The sequence below is a fragment of the Pleuronectes platessa genome, chromosome 3, assembly GCF_947347685.1.
Source record: "Pleuronectes platessa chromosome 3, fPlePla1.1, whole genome shotgun sequence".
Lineage (NCBI taxonomy): Eukaryota > Metazoa > Chordata > Actinopteri > Pleuronectiformes > Pleuronectidae > Pleuronectes > Pleuronectes platessa.
This window is the reverse complement of record NC_070628.1, coordinates 18,303,647-18,324,123: the sequence shown is the minus strand read 5'-3', so window position 1 is coordinate 18,324,123 and position 20,477 is coordinate 18,303,647. Positions and strand designations below refer to the sequence as shown.

Genomic DNA, 20,477 nt, shown 5'->3' with positions numbered 1-20,477 from the left:
CTTCACATGAAAGCGAACATAGAGAGGGTGAGACATGCTAAGACTTAATCCTGGGCTTTCCTCAGTTCTTTGGTGAGAAGGCAGGAAGGTGCAGTTGGAAAAAGGCCCTTTCCCTCATCATGGTTCAATGCTTTTAATTAGCTTGTGGGTCAAAGACCCCATGGTGGGAGAACCCTCTGTGTGAGATCTCTGAGCTCGCCTGTTCAGATGCTGCTTCCTGCAGGAATCATGCCGACCTTCATTCTGACCCGACAGCTGCCAAGCAATTCAGACATACGCTCGGCACTGCCTCTGTTGAAATATTCTAATATGTGCATAAAGGGATACCAAATTCCTAAATGGAATACTTGTCCTAGTGAACTGAAAGCAGAATAATCGTAATGGGAAAAGATTATGAATAGATACAAAATAAAGTTTTAAAATTAGACGAATCCGATATAATGCAAAAAACTCTGCTAAGATAACAGCAGTGAGTATAGGTCTGATGTACCCTGTCTTTAATGACGCAAATGTAGTTGTTTTTCTTTTCTAAGATGACACCGTTTAACCCTCGCAGAGTAAACTATGAGCTGGAGCGTCATCGAGGACCTGATGTGGATATTTGTTGCACTGTCACTAAGAACCCACCTCTCAGTCTCTCTCGCAAAATGTACAATAAGGAAAATAAGCATGTGAAGCGTGTAGACACATCAGGTCAATATAACAAGAAGATCTGCAGCGCCATGTCGGTTTGTGTCATGGGAATGAAAGATAGAGGCAGAGAGACAGAAAGAGGCAAAGAGAGAGTGAGTGAGGGAGAGGGGAAAGATGAAGATAATGATATTAATTAAATATTATATATATATATATTTATTATATATATATAATATTTATTAGGCAAATTGTGATTTGTGAAAATGGCTTATACAAATAACAGGTGAATGAGCCTAATGTCTTTATTGATGCCATGTCAATCTGTATCTAGTGCTACCTGCAGGTCAAAGTAATTATCTAATTTGTGGTTCATTTTATGACTTACTTCAAAACTAACAGCATTCCCCTTAACATATTTTCTATTTGTGCTATTAGAGTATGACATCATGCTAGCACATTAAACCTCCATACTGAACATGAAAAAACTACTCACTCTTTAGCAGTAAACAATAAGTCGTGCAGCTATAGCACACAGCGAGATAAACTGTTGCCAGCAGAAGACGGGGCAGCGACTTCTTTGTTTTATTTTAAAATCAAAAGAAATGATCCATTCCATTCCATATATTCATATTTATTGTGTAACTATATGTCACAGGTGTTTAATCATTTTTTGTCAGCATTGTTGTTGATAAAATAAAGAAGGATAAAAAGAGAGTTAAACCTCAGTGGAGGGGAGGGGAGTCAGATTCAGTGTCAGTGAGAGGCAAAAAGAAAGAAGGAGGCAGAAAGGACAGATGTAGTTCAGTGAAACACGACTGCTTGGATCAGTTTCAGGCCATCGTGCTGAGCGCTGTGCTAATGTGACACTGCTGTGACTCGCTGCCCTTGCCACCCATCGCCTGTCTGCAACAACCCCAGTGGACATTTACAGGCACGCTGACCTTTGTGCTCTCCACTCGCACGTTAAGTCTAGACGTTCCGCTTTCTACTTGTTCATTATGCACCTGCATGTTTGTCTGCTCTGTTGTTTTGCATGAGGCAGATAAATACTTGATGTGTTCCTTTGTCCTAGCAGGTTGGACGGAAAATGGACTGGTGTGACCTGTGCCTGACATTCCCTGCTCTCATCCCTTATTGTATGAAAGCCTCTGGCCAGGGGAGCTCTGTTGATTCCCTGCTGTACAAATGTGTGAGTGTGTGTGTTTGTGTGTATGTGTCTTTATCGTTGTTTACATTTAACTTAATACCTGTATGATTCTGAATATCTTTGCTCTATAATACCATTGTTCAGCTGATGTTTCGTTTGCCTGTGTGGGCATCTAAATGTTTATTTAAGTGGGTATGTATGTGTGGATGTGTGTGTGCGTGTGTGTGTATTTTTATGTGTGCGTTTGCATGGGCATGTCTGCAGAAATCTCTCTCCCATTAGATTTAATGCTTCTTGACAGTTCTGTCTCAGACTGCAAGCTATTCAGGGCTACTCTCCTCACTGCACACACACACACAAACACACACACACGTGTGACACATACAAGCACTAACCTGTGCTCCTATAACCCTCATCTTCCATATGGAAAAACGCAAAACCCCCCCACCCTAACAAGCACCACTGTTCCAGGGTGCAACGTGGACATCCGCCTTGCTGTTGTTATCCGATTCCTCTGGGGAGTGTGTGTGCTGTGGAGCAGATACAGTGGGCATCAGGCCATGCCTCAGTGGTCTGTTTCTGAAGGCTGTTCTCAGTACAGTATGCTGTGGTTGGTTTCATTCACTAATGACATTAATGAGCAGCTTTGGGGTTTACGTGATCATCCTACGATGCAGGAAGCACAGCAGATAAACACCTTTTCATATGGGATGGTGGCAACTAGCAATTTAGCATCTTTAGCCACTTCGTGAAGTTGGAAATGCTAATGAGTGAAACATTACAGACACGATGGTCAAAATAAATACGGATGTGCCAAACATATCTATATATTTGCTATATGAGGTCCATTACAGATAGCAATAAGGGAGAGGAGAGGAGAGACACTGGCATTATACAGTTTGCATGCCTGACTCATTAATACTCTTGCCTTCAGTATCAGTGTCAGCCTCTGTCTCATTTGCTGCTTCCTTCTCACTTCCTCTTTTTCACCTCCTCCTTCCCCCCTGACTTCTTCTCACTCACGTCTCTTATCCACAGATAAGGTGATTTTGTGAAACTACTAATAGCTCTGGTCTGGAAACATTGGTTTGAGAGCTCAGTAGTGGGTGTTTAAAGAGTGTAAAATGGAGCTGCCACTGCATGTGGGATGTGTGCAGATGGCAGGTCCGTGATCACTCGGGTTGTTTCTATTCCTAGTCCTTAAACTTTCTGAGGAATAATTCATTCTTTAGCAACATAACTGGAACTACTGTACACCTCTGCATCCTGAAAGAATAGTGCATAATCTTGTCGCCTGAAGCAATATAATTGGGTCTGATTATAAATGAGCAAAGTATCTCTAAAGTTATGACACTGTGAGAACTTAAGGGTTTTCTTTGAAATAAACGAATAAACAAATAAAACCGACACATTATTTGCCACTCTTCTAAATATCAACGCTGGTTGTGAAAGTCTAACCTCTGAGTTTATTAGACGTTATAAGTACCGCTCCTGTATTAGCACACATTAACACACTCTGGAGGAACAACATCATCGAGCAGGAGTCTAGCAGATTATCATGGAGTGGCAAAATAAAAGATCTCGTGTATAGGGCTGAATCAAGCAGCTAAAAAAACCTATAAAGACGCCGCCCTCTTTTCTCTAAGTGTTGTGTTCAACACGTCCCCTGCAGGTGTCAAATCTTCATAAGGTATCTACAGGATCTGCAGGACGGTTTCATTTGTCAACACTTCACCTGGCATTCTGTTGGTTCAGGAAATGTGATGGACTTGTTGAAAAAAAGATCCAAGCGCAGAAGAAAAAAATACGAGAGCAGAGAATAAATCCGGAAGATTTGATGAAAAAATGCGCGAGGGCTATTTGATTGTGAGCGTAGGGTTTTTAGTGAAAGCATTAAAAAATCTGAACGAGAAATCAGTAAGTCCTGCTATCAAGCTTTAAGACCATGCTCTTAAATAAAAAAACAACACACAATGGGACACCAGCAGCCAATGAAGTCGTCGGTCGATCGCAGTAATTGTAAAAATCGGAATCATTCTGAAATGTGTGGACTCCCAAAGGGGCCAAGAAAGACAAAGAAGGAAATGTCCAGACCCAAACAGCTTAATGAGCTCTAATGCTCTCCAGAAACGCTGCACAGAGTCATCATCGGGACTTTATTTGCTTCTTGCCTTCAGTGCCCACTCACACATATCAGAGTCTGCTCTTTTCCTCTTTTTCTAAAACCTTATTACCCTTCTCTTTTTCTCTATTTGATCCCTTCTTTCTCTCTGTGTCCAAGTCAGTGAGGTGTAAATTCACATTAGTGTGAGTATTCTTCCCCGACAGGAGCTACCACTGACTGGCTATATAGGTCAGAGTAAACAAAACGAAAACTGTGTGCCAGTGCCAGCGTGTGTGTGTGTGTGTGTGTGTGTGTGTGTGTGTGTGTGTGTGTGTGTGTGTGTGTGTGTGTGTGTGTGTGTGTGTGTGTGTGCTGCCAACCAGGATACCCTCTCACCCACCGAAGCAGCAATGTTGCATACGTGACCTCACATAATAGCTCATATAAAAACACGCACTACATTATATGAGAACATTGTATGACAGCTTTCCTGATTCAGAGCGGCAAAATACTGACATCAAAATAAACTCAAGATCAACAAACTTCAGCTTCAAGATTAAAAGAAACAAGCTTCTGAAATCTTCGTGAAAAACAAGGTAAAATAATATCCAATCTGCTGTAGCTGCTTATGTGAATATTAAATAAATGAAAGTTACTATCTGAAGAATACACACAAATCAATTAAATGAAGCATGTGAGGTCATATTCAGCTGGTCAAATAATTAATAGTACAACCTTCTGTCAAATGCAATTTGAGTTACACTGTCCCTGGATTATCTCTGATCATGTCAAAACTTCCTGTTCTATGGTCAGCCTGCACTTGGGAGTGTTTCTGAGGGTGTGCATGTGTGTACAAGTTTGCGCACGACTGGAGTAGTCCCCTGAAAACATGTTCTCGTATAGACGTGCATCTGTGTGTGTATGTGCAGAACCCTGTGCATGTGATGCATCATGCATGTGACCGTGGGCCATCATGTATGGGTGATCGGGCCTAAAGTGTGTGACATGAAATGTGCGTCCTGCCTATGAGAGGAGTAGCTGCTCTTCCTCCTGCTGTGTCAGGGCCTGGCTGGTGCATTACTGTCAGTCTGACTCTGACCGGTCACAGCATGTTAGCACATGAATTAACCTTCCAGTCCGTCAGAGAGGGTTTCAGAGAGGATCGATAACGTGGCCAGAGAGTGGCACTAACTCAAAGAAGTGCATATGAAGTGCTGGGAATTGCTGCATCGGACTTTGATTGTTTCTATTTTTGGTCAATTAAGAGACGTACTGATAATCAGACGCACAGACACAGAAATGGAACTGAATTCTAGATCCACAGCCTTGTTTTCAGATCTCCTGAATCACGGGCAGTGCCAATGTGATGTCACCTCCATTTAGCTTAAGCTTTGATTTAATTACAGGACCAATGTGCTTAGGCAGGTCAACTGGCAGATATGGAATATTATTTTCATAATCATTTTTTATTATTCAAGTTTAGTCACCTGAACCGAAGAGTTGTCATGAATTCACTCCATTTAAAATGGGGCCTTTGCCACCCAGCAAAATCGAATAAGAAGCCCAGCTCAAATGTTTGGGTTGAGTTTGTTCAACAGAAACACTGGTGTGTCTCTCTCTGTGACTGGGATGCTCACATCATCAGAAGGCTGGCGCATATGTGAGTGTGACCTTGCAAATGTGTGTGTGCATGTGTTTGTGTGTGTGTGTGTGTGTGTATGTGTGGGCATGTGTCCTGAGGCTGTGACCTTAATCTGGAGCACAAGGGTGACACAGGCTCAGACCAGACAGTGACTGCAATGACGTCATGCATCTAAACATGCACCCGCACACACACACACAACACACAACACACACACACACACACACACACACACACACACACACACACACACACACACACACACACACACACACACACACACACACACACACACACACCTCCCTGTGGTGACCCTTGCTTACCTCTGGGGCTATGTAGTCTGGAGTGCCGCAGAAGGTGCGCGTGGTCACTCCCTCTGAAATCTTCTCTTTGCACATGCCAAAGTCTGCGATCTTAATGTGTCCCTCACAGTCCAGCATCACATTGTCCAACTTCAGATCCCTAGGGAAGTACACACCTTTATTGCAAAAGTATTTCCATCAGTCTGCTTTTAGTAACTACCTATTGAGAAACCCCTGCTGCTGCTGTTGCTGCCTCTGCTGGGTATTTTCATCAAAACGAAAACCAAAGAAAGATAATTCACTGCAGGGTGGCCAACTGCAGCAATGGTATAAGTTGCAGGAAAAACAGACATTTGATATATCAGAAAATGTCTAATTACGACTTTAAATGTAACCGATGACTTTGAAGAATAAACAAGAGATGGCTTTCCCCTCTCCCACCGAGCAGGGAAGAAGAATGAAGCAGGATGTGATATACAGAGTAGGTGGTGGTAATGCACCTTGACATTGGTTGCCACCTGAAGAAGAGGAACAACAACAACAACAACAAAATGCTCTGTAGCTGTGTAAACTAATTGATAGTCACCTGTAGATAATTCCCTTATTGTGCAGGAAGAAGAGACCGGCAGCGATCTCTGCTGCGTAGAACCTGCAATAACAACCACACATGTACAGAGTCTCATCAATAAGGAAAATCCACTGTGACAATACTTAATGAAAGAATTTCTATAATCAATAAATAATTCCAACACATCCATCGCTTATATCTTTACATAACTCACTCATTTTTTTTTTTACAAATGTAAGCGTGCAATCATAATTTCCTATCAAATTTACATTGTAAAGATTCTGTTTACATTCTATATGTGTGTTGTATTCATTACTTTTGTAATAACTCTAAGTGTGTACACGATATTTCCCTTTTTGCTACTGCAACATGGTACATTTATCCACAGTGGGACTAATAAAGAAAAATTGTATGTCACATATGTTATGTTGTGCTGTGTTATCTTATCTTATCTTATCATTATCTTAATGATGTTAAACTGGAATGTCTTACACTGCCTGAGGTTCCTTGAACTTCCCCACTTGTTGGATGTGGTACATGAGGTCTCCCCCATTCACATACTCCATGACAAAGTAGAGACGATCCTGTGGGCATTCAGAGAGAGAAACAAGGGAGAGATTCAGATTTAAAGAAAAATATGAAACATTATAAAACATTATTTAACCCTAAATAGCAGGTCCCACAAAATCATTTGTCTTTGCTGTCAAAGCTCCGCAGCAGAAGGATGCAGCCTAGTGTTCCAGTCTCCCCGAGCCCTGCTGTCTGAGTCGATCTGAGTTGTTGCTACTCTTTCCATGACAAGGTGACCTGGAAAGCCCACAACAAAGCGATTCATGGGGAAAAAAGAAAACACTCAACACAGACATCTGTCAGGAAATATTCCCTTTATCTTCTTGAACAGCGGTGGACCCCCGCAGCCCATGACTAGATTGGCCCCACCCTCGTGTGGCTGTGTTTGATGGCCCCATACTAGTAGGGCAAAAGTACAACAAACTGGCCCACAACAGACCCACAACAGACACACACTGTTAGCTGTGTCCTGTGCCCTCTGTCCGCCTCCTTTTGCTAAAGCTCTGATCGGCAGTCCAGCTTGGCCTGGTTCAGCTTTGCAGTCGAACCACCAGCTGAGGCACCAACAGGTTCCGTGCTTCAGCTAATGGCTGATCTGTTTTCATTTGGAATAAAATGTGTGTAATGAAGGGGCCATGAACAAGGGCTGAAGAAAGTGTCCAGTGTTTTTCAATTCCAAGAACTAAAAAACTCCAAGTCCAGATGTTTGTTCGTGTAATGAAGGAGACCATCATACAAAACCAGTGTGGATACACCACCAGTCAACAAGAAAACATTAGATGTTATTGTCTGTGACATCATGAAAAGAATAAGGGAAATGTATCTGCATTGGAGTGTTCAAGATTCCGTAGACATACATGGAAGTGTTTTTGGCTGCAGTCTGTGTGAATATGACAGCTTATTGCAAATAAACCAGCCTTGGAAACCAGTTCCAGTCAGCCAACCACTGCAGAATCAGTCTACATATATTTTTTTTACAGGCTCATATGAGGCCAACATGACCTTTGACCTTTGAGTACTGGAATCGGATTAGTTAATCCATGAGTCCAGGTAGAGATGGTCAAAACCTGACATGTTTTTGGGCTCCTGGGCCATGTTTTGTGAGGTCGAACGTGAGTCCAACTGAAAGTTTGTTCCAAATTTGAATAATGGGAAGGACGGACAGATGGACAGGCAACCAGAAACCGCCAGCAACAGCCGGTGGCCGGAGGCATTATGTTTTCATAAAAAAGTGAAATGTGCGTATGCTTCAAAGCATGCCTCTGTGTGTGTGTGTGCACTTGTATGTATGCCAGCACGTCCCTCCACTTGTAGAGAACATGCTCTCAGGTTGTGTGGTCTGGCTTTAGTATGACTCAAAGTCTATGCAAGTGCATTAACACACACACAAGCACGCACACACACACACACACACATACACAAACACACAGACAAACAAACCTCAGCCTTTAATCTGGGTTTGTTTGTCTCCTCTTTTCTTTTTTTCTTTATTCTACTGCTCTCTTCATCACTCGATGAGTAATGTGTTTCACTAAAAGCCCCATGTGAATTAATTGGACCTGAGCCTGGCTGGGGTGACTTGTCCTGGTGTGGGCCCAGGAGCACTTTACCTACCACAGTCTGGAAGCACGAGTGCAGCTGTGTGAGGAAGGGCGGCTTGTCCTGTTGGGCCAGAACTCTCTTCTCCACCATGGTACATTCCACGTCGTCGTCCTGGATCACCACGTCCTTCTTCAGGATCTTGATGGCGTACAGCTCTTCAGTGTTCCTCATCTCTGCCAGCATGACCTTCAGGGAAACGGAGAGATCGGTCAGAGACGTCTTCCGACCAGTGACACTGAGAGCTGATGTCAGTTCAGATGCCCCACCTTGCCAAAGCTGCCCTTCCCCAGCACAGCCAGGAAGGCGAAGTCGTCCAGTTTGACGTGGTCCAGGCTGTTGAATGGCAGGCGGTCGGGGTTGGTGTCGTCCGTCTCGTCAATCAGCTTCTTACCTGGGCCTAGTTTGGCCTTCTGCACTCAGGGCACAGAAGATGAGGCGTGTGAGAAACACACATCTTAACGGTCACACACATAGAGAGAAAAGCTGCAGTGTGTAGTTGATTCGAGAATGTAGAGCTTATTTGAAAAGTTATCAGATTGCAAAGATGCAGAAGCAACTCTTTAAAGTATCATCTTGTTTTGTTTTGTAATGCGTTATATTTCCAGACCAAACTCTCTAATTTCTTTGGTTGCTTTTTTAAGCCAATTACTAATGATCAATGAATTATACTAAGTGTAATACAAATATAGATTACAGATCTTTTAACTTCATTCCTAAAATGACACTTAAAAGCTTTGGGTAATTTTTCTCTCACACACACACTGTTTATTTGCTCGCTCATAGTTCTTATGTAAAATGATGCACATTCAAAATTAAGAGGGTGGAATGAAACTGCAGTGAGATGTGATCAAATAAATGACTCACACACGTACACACACAGATTCAATTTAATTAAATGTGCTAAACAAAAGGATATGTAACGTTTTATTTACGCCAGCGATTCTGTTATGGTTTTGACCAATAAAGAGCTGGAGCTGTGACCCAGTCGTCATAAACATTCAGTAAAATGAATAATACCCTCAGGACTGGCTTTTAATGTCAGCTTAAAAGGAGGATCACTTTTAATGGTGACGGATGTTTACACCAAGTAAAAGCCTCAAACCCTTTTCCCATTTTGATTTAAAGACCTGGAGAGAATCGACTGACACAAGGTGCATCAACATGAGAGGACATGCTTTAATAACCTTCCAGTGAAAACATGAGGCAAAGACTGGTGAACTAAATGTCAAATTATATTTTATGTTTCAAAGGATTTTTACATAATTTAAATTGCATTAAAATGATGAATAATAAACATCGATCTATGTCTTTTACATCTCACTTGACATATTTTAAAGAGACTTGAAAAAATGTAAACAGACAGAAATTATGACTTCTGACTTATTTTCTGGTAAAGTCCTATTGATTTGTTTTATATACTGAATTACTTTTATAGTTCAACTGGGAAATGATGCATTTTTATCTACATATAAGACAACATTTTAAACTCATTAATATTTTATATCATACCTTGATTTATAATTATATCTATATCCATAAATTGTATACCTATATTTCAATATCTCCTTAAACTAGTGCACAATGAACATTGTTCTGTCTCATCCTATCATACTCAAGTATCTTTCTCTACAAATAATATTTTGTCTGTAGTGAAAGATGTATATTATGTCCATAGTCTCTGTACCTTTGTTTAACTTAATCGAAATTGTATTTCTTTCAAATTTATACATTCAAATGTTCTCTTGTCTCCCTCATTTGAACCATGTGATGCTGTAACAAGTGACTTTCTCCAGCAGGAATCAATACATCTTCACTTACTTAACCTATTTTATCTATCAAAGCTATTCCTATTGTTGTAATTGGGCTACATGGAACTGCACTAACTAGGAGAGCTTTGTGTGGCTGCGAGTAAAGGAAAGGATGCCACCTAGTGGCACATTTGGAAATATGGAAAAAGATTCTCTATGTTTTCCCCTCATGCCAAGCTCATGCTCAATCTCTGACAGGGCAAGATGCGTCCAGAGGCTTGCTAGAAAACTGCAGAGCATTATGCTGAAAAACGTACAACTTCGAAACAGTCTGAATAATAAACAAAGATCACATGACACACCTTTCTGCACTTTACTGTCTTTCTGCAAAAAACACACCACGCTGTCACACTAAGCCAAGGGCACAAACAAATCCAAATCATGCTGAACCCTGACAGGGACATCTCCTATCTCTACATGCCACAAATAAATCATATTGCTCAGCTGCAGCAAGGAAGTTAACTAACCTACGCTAAATTGTCCACGTTTCTTACCTGGATATAGAGGATCATAATCTACTAATCAGTGTAGGAAGATGGAAGTCATGAATTACCCTTATGAGCATTCGTCACCTTCAACAGACAGAGGTTAATTATCAACAAAGCATAACTAACAACTACACTACATAGTGACAAAGATCCATAAAAGAAAACTCTGTCAAAGAGCAACTAATGTGTGGTGAGAAAATGGTTTCTAAACCTATTCCCGTGATCCTGAGGAATAGGAAACAGGATATAATTGTTGTTTCCTGGCAACAGACTAATGTCAAATCTTTATCACGTTTCCCCTTCATGGATCAAAAAAAATCCTGATTACATGAGGACATTTAACTTCAGAGGACCAAATGCTGAGCAGCTTTAGTTTGGTTAATGGCGCCTTAGACTGCACCTAATCTGGGTGAGCAGCAGCAAAAAACTCCAAGCATAGCAGACCGCACCAGACCACAGCACACCTTTGAGCTTTTAGGCAGTGAAAAGAGCCTGGCTGAGCCGAGCCGAGCCGAGCCGAGCGAGAAGCAGCCTTACTTCCTTCCTGTAAGACGCACCTGATCAGAGTCTGCCCAATCTGCTTTGTCCTGAAACCACAGGGAGAAGGGAGCCAAAGGAGCTGACTCACTTAGTACACAAGAGTACAGGCAGCTGGTTTATATAGAGATGAGGAGGGTAATAGGAGCATATAGCTCGTACACACAGACCAACAGAAAACTGTGGCTCTCAGTCCAGTAGAGGTTTTCAGTGCTGCCATTATAAGAGTCACTGTTACAATACAGTAACGTTTAGTGAGGCAGAGAAATGGAACACAGAACATTTAATCAACAATTTTTTGCTCTTAAAAAGCAAGAATCCCAAACCAGACATCGTCATCTAAGTGTAAACAATTACTTTATATTACCAAAACATAAAATATTACTGATTATGGCCTTGCATATTACACACAGACACACACACACAAACACAAAAGTCCTCACGACAATGGTATCAAACACAACCACAGAAAGACAAGCGAACCCACACAACTCACAGACACACGGAAATAACAGGGCTCCTCATTATTTTGGACCTCCTCATTATTCAATGCTGACATCTAGTGGTCATTATTGGTTGTGTTACCCTTTATACGAAGTGTGGACTACATATGCAGTTCATTCCTTCCTGGTGTGAAGATACAACATGATGTTTGCAGGTAGATGAAGAAACTATGACACACAACGCCTCAGCAAGCAGGAAGATGATAAAACCTTTTTCACCATACACATCCAGGTTATAATTGCAGTTACAGTGACAATAAGCTCACAACATGTAGACAGGCAGTGACCCACAGACACACACACAGAAGCCACAGTGAGCGGTACAGCCTCTAGGATTTACTAACAACCCTCTGACAAACTCTGAGCAACAGGAAGCAGTGAAGACAAATAAGTATACTCTCACTTGATTCAAATATACACGATATTCATGAATGTGCCACATGCTCCACGTACTGTACAAATTCAGTTTAAACAAATCCAATTGTGCTTAAAATTTCATAAAAAAATGTCTGTAATTTTGTGAGTTATTAAAAGTATATTGATTAATTAGACTAATATCGGTTTGCTCTATTCTTTCCTTATTCTTATTTCTTTTTCATTTCTTTTATGGATACAAAATCATATCCAGAAGTAAATTGTTGGTAAATTGGATCAATTTGCAGTAGTTTGGAACCACGTGCAAATGATCCTACATGTGGAGCAGTGAGGGAACGTTTTGACCACAACAAGAGGAGAGGAAAGGAGAGGAGAGGAGAGGAGAGGAGAGGAGAGGAGAGGAGAGGAGAGGAGAGGGCTACCTTTAGATTAAAGGTAATCTGGCAGTCCTGAGGGCAGGGGGAGAGGAACAGAGAAACTCTTGCATTAAATATGAACAGGTGACACGGGATGAAGAAGCATTTGGACAGTATAGGTCTCACCAAGCACAAAGGAGGGAGGGCTAAGGGGGAAAAAGGGAGAGAACCACAGACGGTTTATGACGAAGAAAAGGACAAAGAAGGAGAGGTTCTCCGGGTAGCACAGCATCCAAACAAGATCATTAAGACAAGTAGACGCCACATTTTGGACCTGAGAGACCACAAAAGAATTGCCTTTACTGTAGCTATACCAAACAGTATTGCTAATGGGGTCATGCTTTCTGAGGTAATTAGAATTTGTTTTTAGTTCCTGCCTTAATCAAATGTAGTGATTTATGTTTGCAAAATAACTGCAAACTTGAGAATGAGACCGCATGAAAAATACTGCAAAGAGAAAAGGGTATCCCCCAACACCACCTAGTGTGACTGTGTACTTTCACATTAAAACCATTAAAAGAGCTATTGAATGTACAGTAGTTGGTGTGTGTGTGTTCAGGGGGAGGGAACACAATTTGAACCCTGACACACACAAAGCACCAACACCTTCACCGTGATGCTTCATGCAACTCATACAGGTGAAGGTACCTTGTGTGTTACCATGACTACCTCATACAGAAAGAGGTCAGAGAATCAACTCTTATGTTCTAAGACCTAGAATGACCGTGAACAGCAAATGGAAGAAAAAGGAATTGAACTTCAAAATCTGGCTGGTCGTCCTTGTATGACATATATGCCGTATTTTCTTAAAAAATGGCTTTGAAGGCTCATAAGAAAAGGTTTGACATAAGGCTTTGATAAACTGAAATATTAAAATCTCCACAAAAATTATTCTCTGTAAAAAAAATTGTCAACACCCACTTTACCGAGACCTGACAGACATTCAATAGCCTGAGAATCACATGATTTTTGGCAGAGGTCCCGCAGTGACTGAAATTCCAAAACGGCAGGGGTATTTGCTCCTGACCTTTTATTTGCTCTCTGCTGAAGTACTGTTCAATCATATGCTGTGTGATGTGTGATGTGGGATTGACAGACGTGGGGATGATTCCTATCCCATAGTCTTGTAGCTGGTGCTTGGCCAAACCCAAAACTTAAATCGACATATTTATTCAAAAAGCTTATTTAATAATGGCAGTGGATTTAAACATATTTACAGTTCTTATAGGGATTGAACATAAATGAAATCCCTGTCAGGCTTTAATAAATTCAGAGAATTGGATTTTGAAAAAATAGGAGCACAATTCTTACATTATTATTCTAACAGCTTTTATCGCTTAAACAATAAATGATCTACAAATTAATGTTGGCTCTCATTCCCCAAATTACCGTTCATCATGCCTTTCAATTTGTTCGACTTCTACCCACAACTCTTCCATATGTGCAGAATAGACGTGGTAGAAAAGAAGTTTGGAAAGTCTCCTCCAGAGCACAGGGCTCCCACTGAGCGGCTGAACAATACGAGACACAATCAGAGGGCCACAAAGAACACTGATTGGCTCTCAGCAGGCTAGAAAAACGGATGCAGCGAATTGGATGAAGGCAAAGAGGGATGTCATTATGTCTAACAAACTGCCACTAGAAAAGGGACTTGTACAATGTGTGTTTGGGCGACATTTGAAAGTTCAGGATTTACTTATGAAACGTTACGATGATGATCATCTGATCATTTTCTGTTAACCATTAAGAATTGTAATGGGTAGCATTTCATCAAATTAGAAAAAAGAGGAGAAGGAAAAATATATTTACATTTATCCTCTAAAAAGTGGTTTGGTTTAACTGTAGCGTGAACATCAGCTACACTGACTGTGGTGATTTAAACTCAAATTTGAGTTAATCTTGTTTGTTTCGGTTTGAACACGTTTGTGATTATTAACAAACTGATGATAGAAACTAAAGCAAAAAATCATTGCAAACCAGATACTGTATCAAAACATCTCGTCGCCGAGCCACGTCTTTGTCTAATGTGTCAGTAGATTAAAACACAGCGGTCGGTACAAAGGGTGATGCATCAAAGTCCGACCTTGAGCTGCTCTGACTGATCTCAGATCAGGATCTCTGTGATGTGAGAACAAAATGCTCACAGACGACAACGCAGACATCACACACTCTTTTCATTGAGGAAACTCATCCTCCGGCGTCACGTGACCTTGGGGCGAGGAAGTGTTTGAAAGCTGCAGCTGTCGCACTGTCCTCTTTAAAATGACCGGCTGTTAAGCTGAGGAGAACATGTGACCAGTCGATGATTCTGATGGTTGTTTTTAAGGTTTGGACGTCTGGTCATACTTGGAATAAACAAAATCCCGTTAAGACATGTGGAGTATTCCAATCTTAGACATGTATAAGTATTATTCGCAGTACTAGATTCGAGTATTAGAGTTTTCACAGACGTTTGGGACATCAACATACAACCCACTCCTTGATGACACGTACACATGTAATATGAATGGACTATCCTATTAGAAACTCATGTAAACACCATAATCAAAACAATGTTTTTTCTGAATACGTCAATCGACAATTAGAGTACATATAAACGTGGTCAGTGATTAAATTGTCATGCTCTCATCAACACTGCTTCTGATATTTTACTGCTTACCACAAAGAAAAGTGTCTCATCAAAAAAAGAATTCGTAACAATAATAATTTAGACTGAGCTAATGAGAAACTGTAGACGTCATATTGCTTATGTGCTTTTTGATGTTGTGGGCACTTTAGACAACAATCGAGTCAACAAACGACAGACAAACAAGGCCCAGCTGAGAACATTTGCGTGTGATGCTCACCTCAAATTTCTGCCTCAGTTCCTCATTACCATCATCCTCCTCTGAGATGGGAACGTTGTAGTATTCCCCCTCCTCCTGGCACAGCAACTTATACCTGGAGGAGCGAGTCGAGGAGAGAGGGAGACAAGACACAAATAAACACAGAGAAATACTGTAAGATTAATAACTTCTGTGCCCCTATTCGTCTGTTCTACTCTTTCCCTCATCTAGACTGTGTAATGGGCCTGGAAAGACTGTTTTGTGTTTGTCTCAACATAATTTAATTACACATTATTGTCTGGAGCCTATTCGAAATTAATGTAAGTTGCTAGAGAAACATTTTCACAGCTGAACAATAATTTATAAGAAAATTAATTAAGACGATTTCATGTGTTAAAACAAAATTACGTTTGCAACAAGGGAATATTTTGAACACAATACAAATACAGGGAGAATTGAGCTATTTGCTGAGGGAGTTTTAAAATTCCTGATAACTGCATCCTCCTAAAACCCCCATTGTGCAAATTTAAACAATACACAATAGTGTTGATGTTACCAGCCACAGACTGGAGCCTTCATGAGCTCGGACACTCCGAAAGAAAGGGCTCCCATGAAGTCATTCCTGGTGGTCCGGTCCCAGTCCCACACCTCCACCGACAGCCTGCGGTCCTTATCTGTGGGTTTCAGCTTGCTGTGCAACAAGGAGATGGAATCATGGTGATACAGAAAAGAAACCACACACACACATATATATGTACTGCGCTGCTTAAAAAACACTGCACTTCAATAGATCATGTTATTATTATCATAATTTCAAAATTTAACCAATCCATTTAAACTGGTGATAGAATACTAGTAGCAGCAACACCACTATAAGCTGTGGTAAAAGTGTATCACTGATTTAGATATAGTAGAACAACTTGTTTATACAAGCACTGAGGTTACATTTTTGATTACATTATATTCATTAAGCCACGTTAGAAAATAAACAAAAGGCGCCGCAGGCTGAAGGTGCCAACAGCTGATGGACTCACAACTTAAAGGACTCGTTCCACTTGGGGTTGAGGTTGGAGCGGATGGTTTTGGTCTTCTGCTTGGTCTCATTTTTGGGGTCTGGTATGAGCTTCAGCTTGACATACGGGTCAGAGAGACCATTGGGGTCCATGGGGATCATGTTTTTGCCTTCACCCACTGAGGAAAACAAAGAACACAGAGAAAATGTGTCGTGAGAAACATATAACGGTAGAAAACATGTAGCCTGCAACAGGGATTCTGTGCAACGCTTTGATTTGCAATCAAACTTTTATTCCATTTTCATCACGTATCCCAATATAGATGCAAAGATACTGATAACTGCACAGACAATTATTAAAATCAGATACATCATTAGAATTATATCGGATCATTAATCTCACCTGTTCGTACATGTTAGCACTCTACACACGCCTCTTTTTAAGATCTCACAATCAGACAGCAATGAAAACGTAATGTTTTGCCTCAAAGCAGATTTCGTTCATTTCTACAAGTACAAATCTCTTTGGTCAGAAGCAAATACTGAATCTTTTCTATGACGCAACAGCAAGACAACAGTAGATCAACCTGCAGGTGTTCAAACCCTCCCAGCCTGTGAAGGTTGTTTATGGGCCGAGAGCCTCGGAGGAAGCTTTGCAGGAAGTGTTTCACAGTGATTCAAAGCTGCAGGGTGTGTCAAGCTTAAGTAGGCGAGGGCTCTCTTCTTGTCCTCCTGTATTTAGCTGCTCAGTAAACAACGACACGCAAGAGACATTAGCACTCCATTAGTCCTGTGCATTGGAGCTGTGCCAACACACACACACACACACACACACACACACACACACCCCTGCCTGTACTCAGACGCACACAGAGCTTATGGGCACTTGTTGCATCCAGTATCTCCTAAGGGACGGGGTGAAAGTCTGCTGTGCTCAGCTAGACCTCGGCCCCTGGAGACCCCTGTAATACCTCTCTCTCTCCATGTGGCCCTGTCAGTCTCTCTGCAGTGGTGCCCTGAATGGTGAAGATGCTAAATGACCTTTGACCCAGAGAGGAAGGTTCAAACCCTGTGTGTTAAGTCCGCATGAGGTAACTGCCGATAATAGTACAGACAGGATTAAGAGGGATATTTGAAGAAACCCGATGAGGGGTTGTCACCACTACACTCATGAGTTAATTAAGTAGCAGTGGTAAAACTACACAAATACAGTATTTGTGTGTTTCTGAAGAGATCCTGTAAAAGTTATACAATAAGGGGAGAGGTAAATGATCCTCCATCCACGTATCCTACCATCCATCCACCAATCTATCTATCCATGCATCCTGCCATCCTTCCATCTATAGATCCATCATCCATCCAGCCATCTTAAATTATCATACTTTCATTGTTTTAACACTTATTAGATATTATTGTATTAACTTTAAAAGCTCAGAACAGTCGGACTCCCAGTTTTATGAAGAAGATACGATGCTCCAATCATAAGAGGGACCTAAGCGTGACCGGGCTTTTGCCATCAGGGCTCCGAGACCCTGGAATTCCTTGCCAGACAAAATTTGACCCACCAGCACTGGTAAAAAACCTTCCATGCTAAAGTGGCCTCATTTGACTTTCAGTGTGGTTGCGCCAGGAGAATCAGTCGACTGCCTGATGAGCCAAGATTAAATGGCTTCCCATTGTTTGCCTTTATTTTCAGCTCCTGTGGTGCTGAGCAATGTTAGCGAGGTGTGAAGTTAGATGAGGGATGGAGGGAGCTGCACACACACACACACACACACACACACACACACACACACACACACACACACACACACACACACACACACACACACACACACACACACACACACACACACACACACACACACACACACACACACACTGTGAGAAAAGAAGGTAAAAAGAGAGAATACATGAGGAGAGCGACAGACAGACACTAACAGAAGTAGCTCGAAGTGTGGGAAGGTATTGAGCGATCCTAGGATGTCAGCCCACTGCTCTCTCAGAAATCCTTTGGAAAAGTGTAGAGGCACCAAAGAACCTACTTACCTACTGTTAACTATATTTACACTTGACTGCACTCTAGTATGGATGCACTCTGCCGCGTACAAGGAAAGACGGAAACCCAAATCTGTCTTTTGGTGATAACTTGTTGTTCAGATAAAAATAATTAAACTTCGCTGCCTCCTCTTCATTTCCATTCCTTTTGATTTCACATAAAAAGGCTAAATGAAATAGAAAACAATTTGTTAAGTGAGCATAAGAATATTCAGATACATATTAGAATAATTACCTTTTAATGTCAACTTTCAGCAGAAAGTGTTTCGGTCTGACTGGAATAAATCTAAGCAGACAATCACCAAATTTCTAGTCGATGAGATAAGATAAGATGCACCTTTGTTAATGTTACGCAGAGATCATTCAAAAATTATATATTTAAAAGAAACTTGATATTACATATGAACTGTAATATCTGATCAAATGTGTTGCCCCAGAACCCAAGTGATGTTTGTTACAAAGCCCTCACAGGACAAACAGACACATTGTTCACTGGCTTTTTTGCTTACGCAAGGGAACATGGAATAATATCAGTAGTCATGAAATAAAACGATTTCTAAATACCCTTACATAATCATTCTTTTGATAATGATTCTATCCAGGAAAAGATGATCCTTGTGTAATGAAAATCTGAAAAAAAATATTCTGGGTTGTTGAATGTTTCTGGGCTGAAAATAAACTTTGATCATAATATCATGTTATTGTTAAGAGACCATTAAATTAAGTTATACAATTGCAAACTGTACTTCCCATCCTAACCAGTAGGGGGTATGCTAGACTGTCTAAAAGGAAAATGGCTGGCAAAGCGCCTTCCCATGCAGTGCACTTTATGGCCTAAACCAAACAAGATGTGTGTGAAGCAGTAGAAGTAGTGGGAGCTCTATTGTAAGGCAACAGTTGATAGTCAGATTTATCTGTGGTGTTGAATACAATAATTATTTATTTTTAAACTTTGAACATGAATAATGTTTTTTTACTGTTTTGGATGAACAGTTCATTTTAAGTGTTCTGTGTATACTGGTGAAAACAGAGAGTAACACTCAAGGGTGCGTGTGTGTGTGTGTGTGTGTGTGTGTGTGTGTGTGTGTGTGTGTGTGTGTGTGTGTGTGTGTGTGTGTGTGTGTGTGTAGGGGGGCTTTGAATAGTTGCTTGGATACGGGTCATCACAACTATCCTTGGTTTGCATTTCATTAGCAGCAGCAAGAAAAGCAAACATGGTGCCGCTTCTCCAAAAAAACAACACTTGTTGAACTTTGTTTTATCCGACTGTGCTCCAAACAAAACTGACCAAGTCCCTGTGATAATAAGAACCAGATAATACAATTAGTGTAGGAACTCTGAGCCAAGAGGAACAAGCATCCACAATTACAGACATGTGTCGTCCTAAGTCCTAGCAGCTTTGCGTGATCCAGTTTCTGATGCGGCTGAGTTTAACTGAGCTTTCTGATTTCACCCTGTTATCCTGAGCCCCCAGGTGGCAAGCTGTTCTATGAAGACTCACTCCAGTTTGCAGAGGAAACAGTCACATGTAAGATGTAGACATGTAAGTGGTCATATACGTGTCTACAGGACACGTGGTGCTCATGTGACATTAAGACCAGATCCAATTGTACAGTTTGCCTGTGACACATGAACAACATAGCAGGAGATTCTACGCTCATGGTTTGTCTACAGCACGGAAATCTGCAGAGACCATCCAGAGTTCAGTGCATGTCTGAAAGCAGCTCTCTTTCTGCAGCTAGCAAAATAAAAAAGTAAAGGGGGCAAAAAAAATTAGGCGAGGAGAAGCAAAGGCATATGCTAAAATGGCATGAAGGGCGCCCGCGACATGCTGAGAGGAGGGAGCCGAAGGCGGGGCAGTGACGCCAGACTGCAAATTCCAATTGT

The 20,477-nt window shown here is 41.2% G+C and overlaps 1 protein-coding gene across 2 annotated transcripts in view; it reads right to left on the bottom strand.

Moving 5' to 3' along the window:
- LOC128436790 (protein kinase C alpha type) overlaps positions 1 to 20,477 on the bottom strand; it is a 132,525-nt gene that overhangs the window by 28,589 nt on the left and 83,459 nt on the right. The window contains exons 6-14 of one of the 2 annotated variants that reach the window (XM_053418645.1): positions 16,555 to 16,711; positions 16,077 to 16,211; positions 15,542 to 15,635; positions 11,422 to 11,451; positions 8,835 to 8,978; positions 8,581 to 8,754; positions 6,889 to 6,980; positions 6,415 to 6,477; positions 5,850 to 5,988 (exon numbers count right to left, since the gene is read on the bottom strand). In XM_053418645.1, coding sequence (XP_053274620.1) covers positions 5,850 to 5,988; positions 6,415 to 6,477; positions 6,889 to 6,980; positions 8,581 to 8,754; positions 8,835 to 8,978; positions 11,422 to 11,451; positions 15,542 to 15,635; positions 16,077 to 16,211; positions 16,555 to 16,711 — 1,028 coding nt within the window. The remainder of the gene's footprint in view (positions 1 to 5,849; positions 5,989 to 6,414; positions 6,478 to 6,888; positions 6,981 to 8,580; positions 8,755 to 8,834; positions 8,979 to 11,421; positions 11,452 to 15,541; positions 15,636 to 16,076; positions 16,212 to 16,554; positions 16,712 to 20,477) is intronic. The other variant, XM_053418646.1, reaches the window with a different exon arrangement.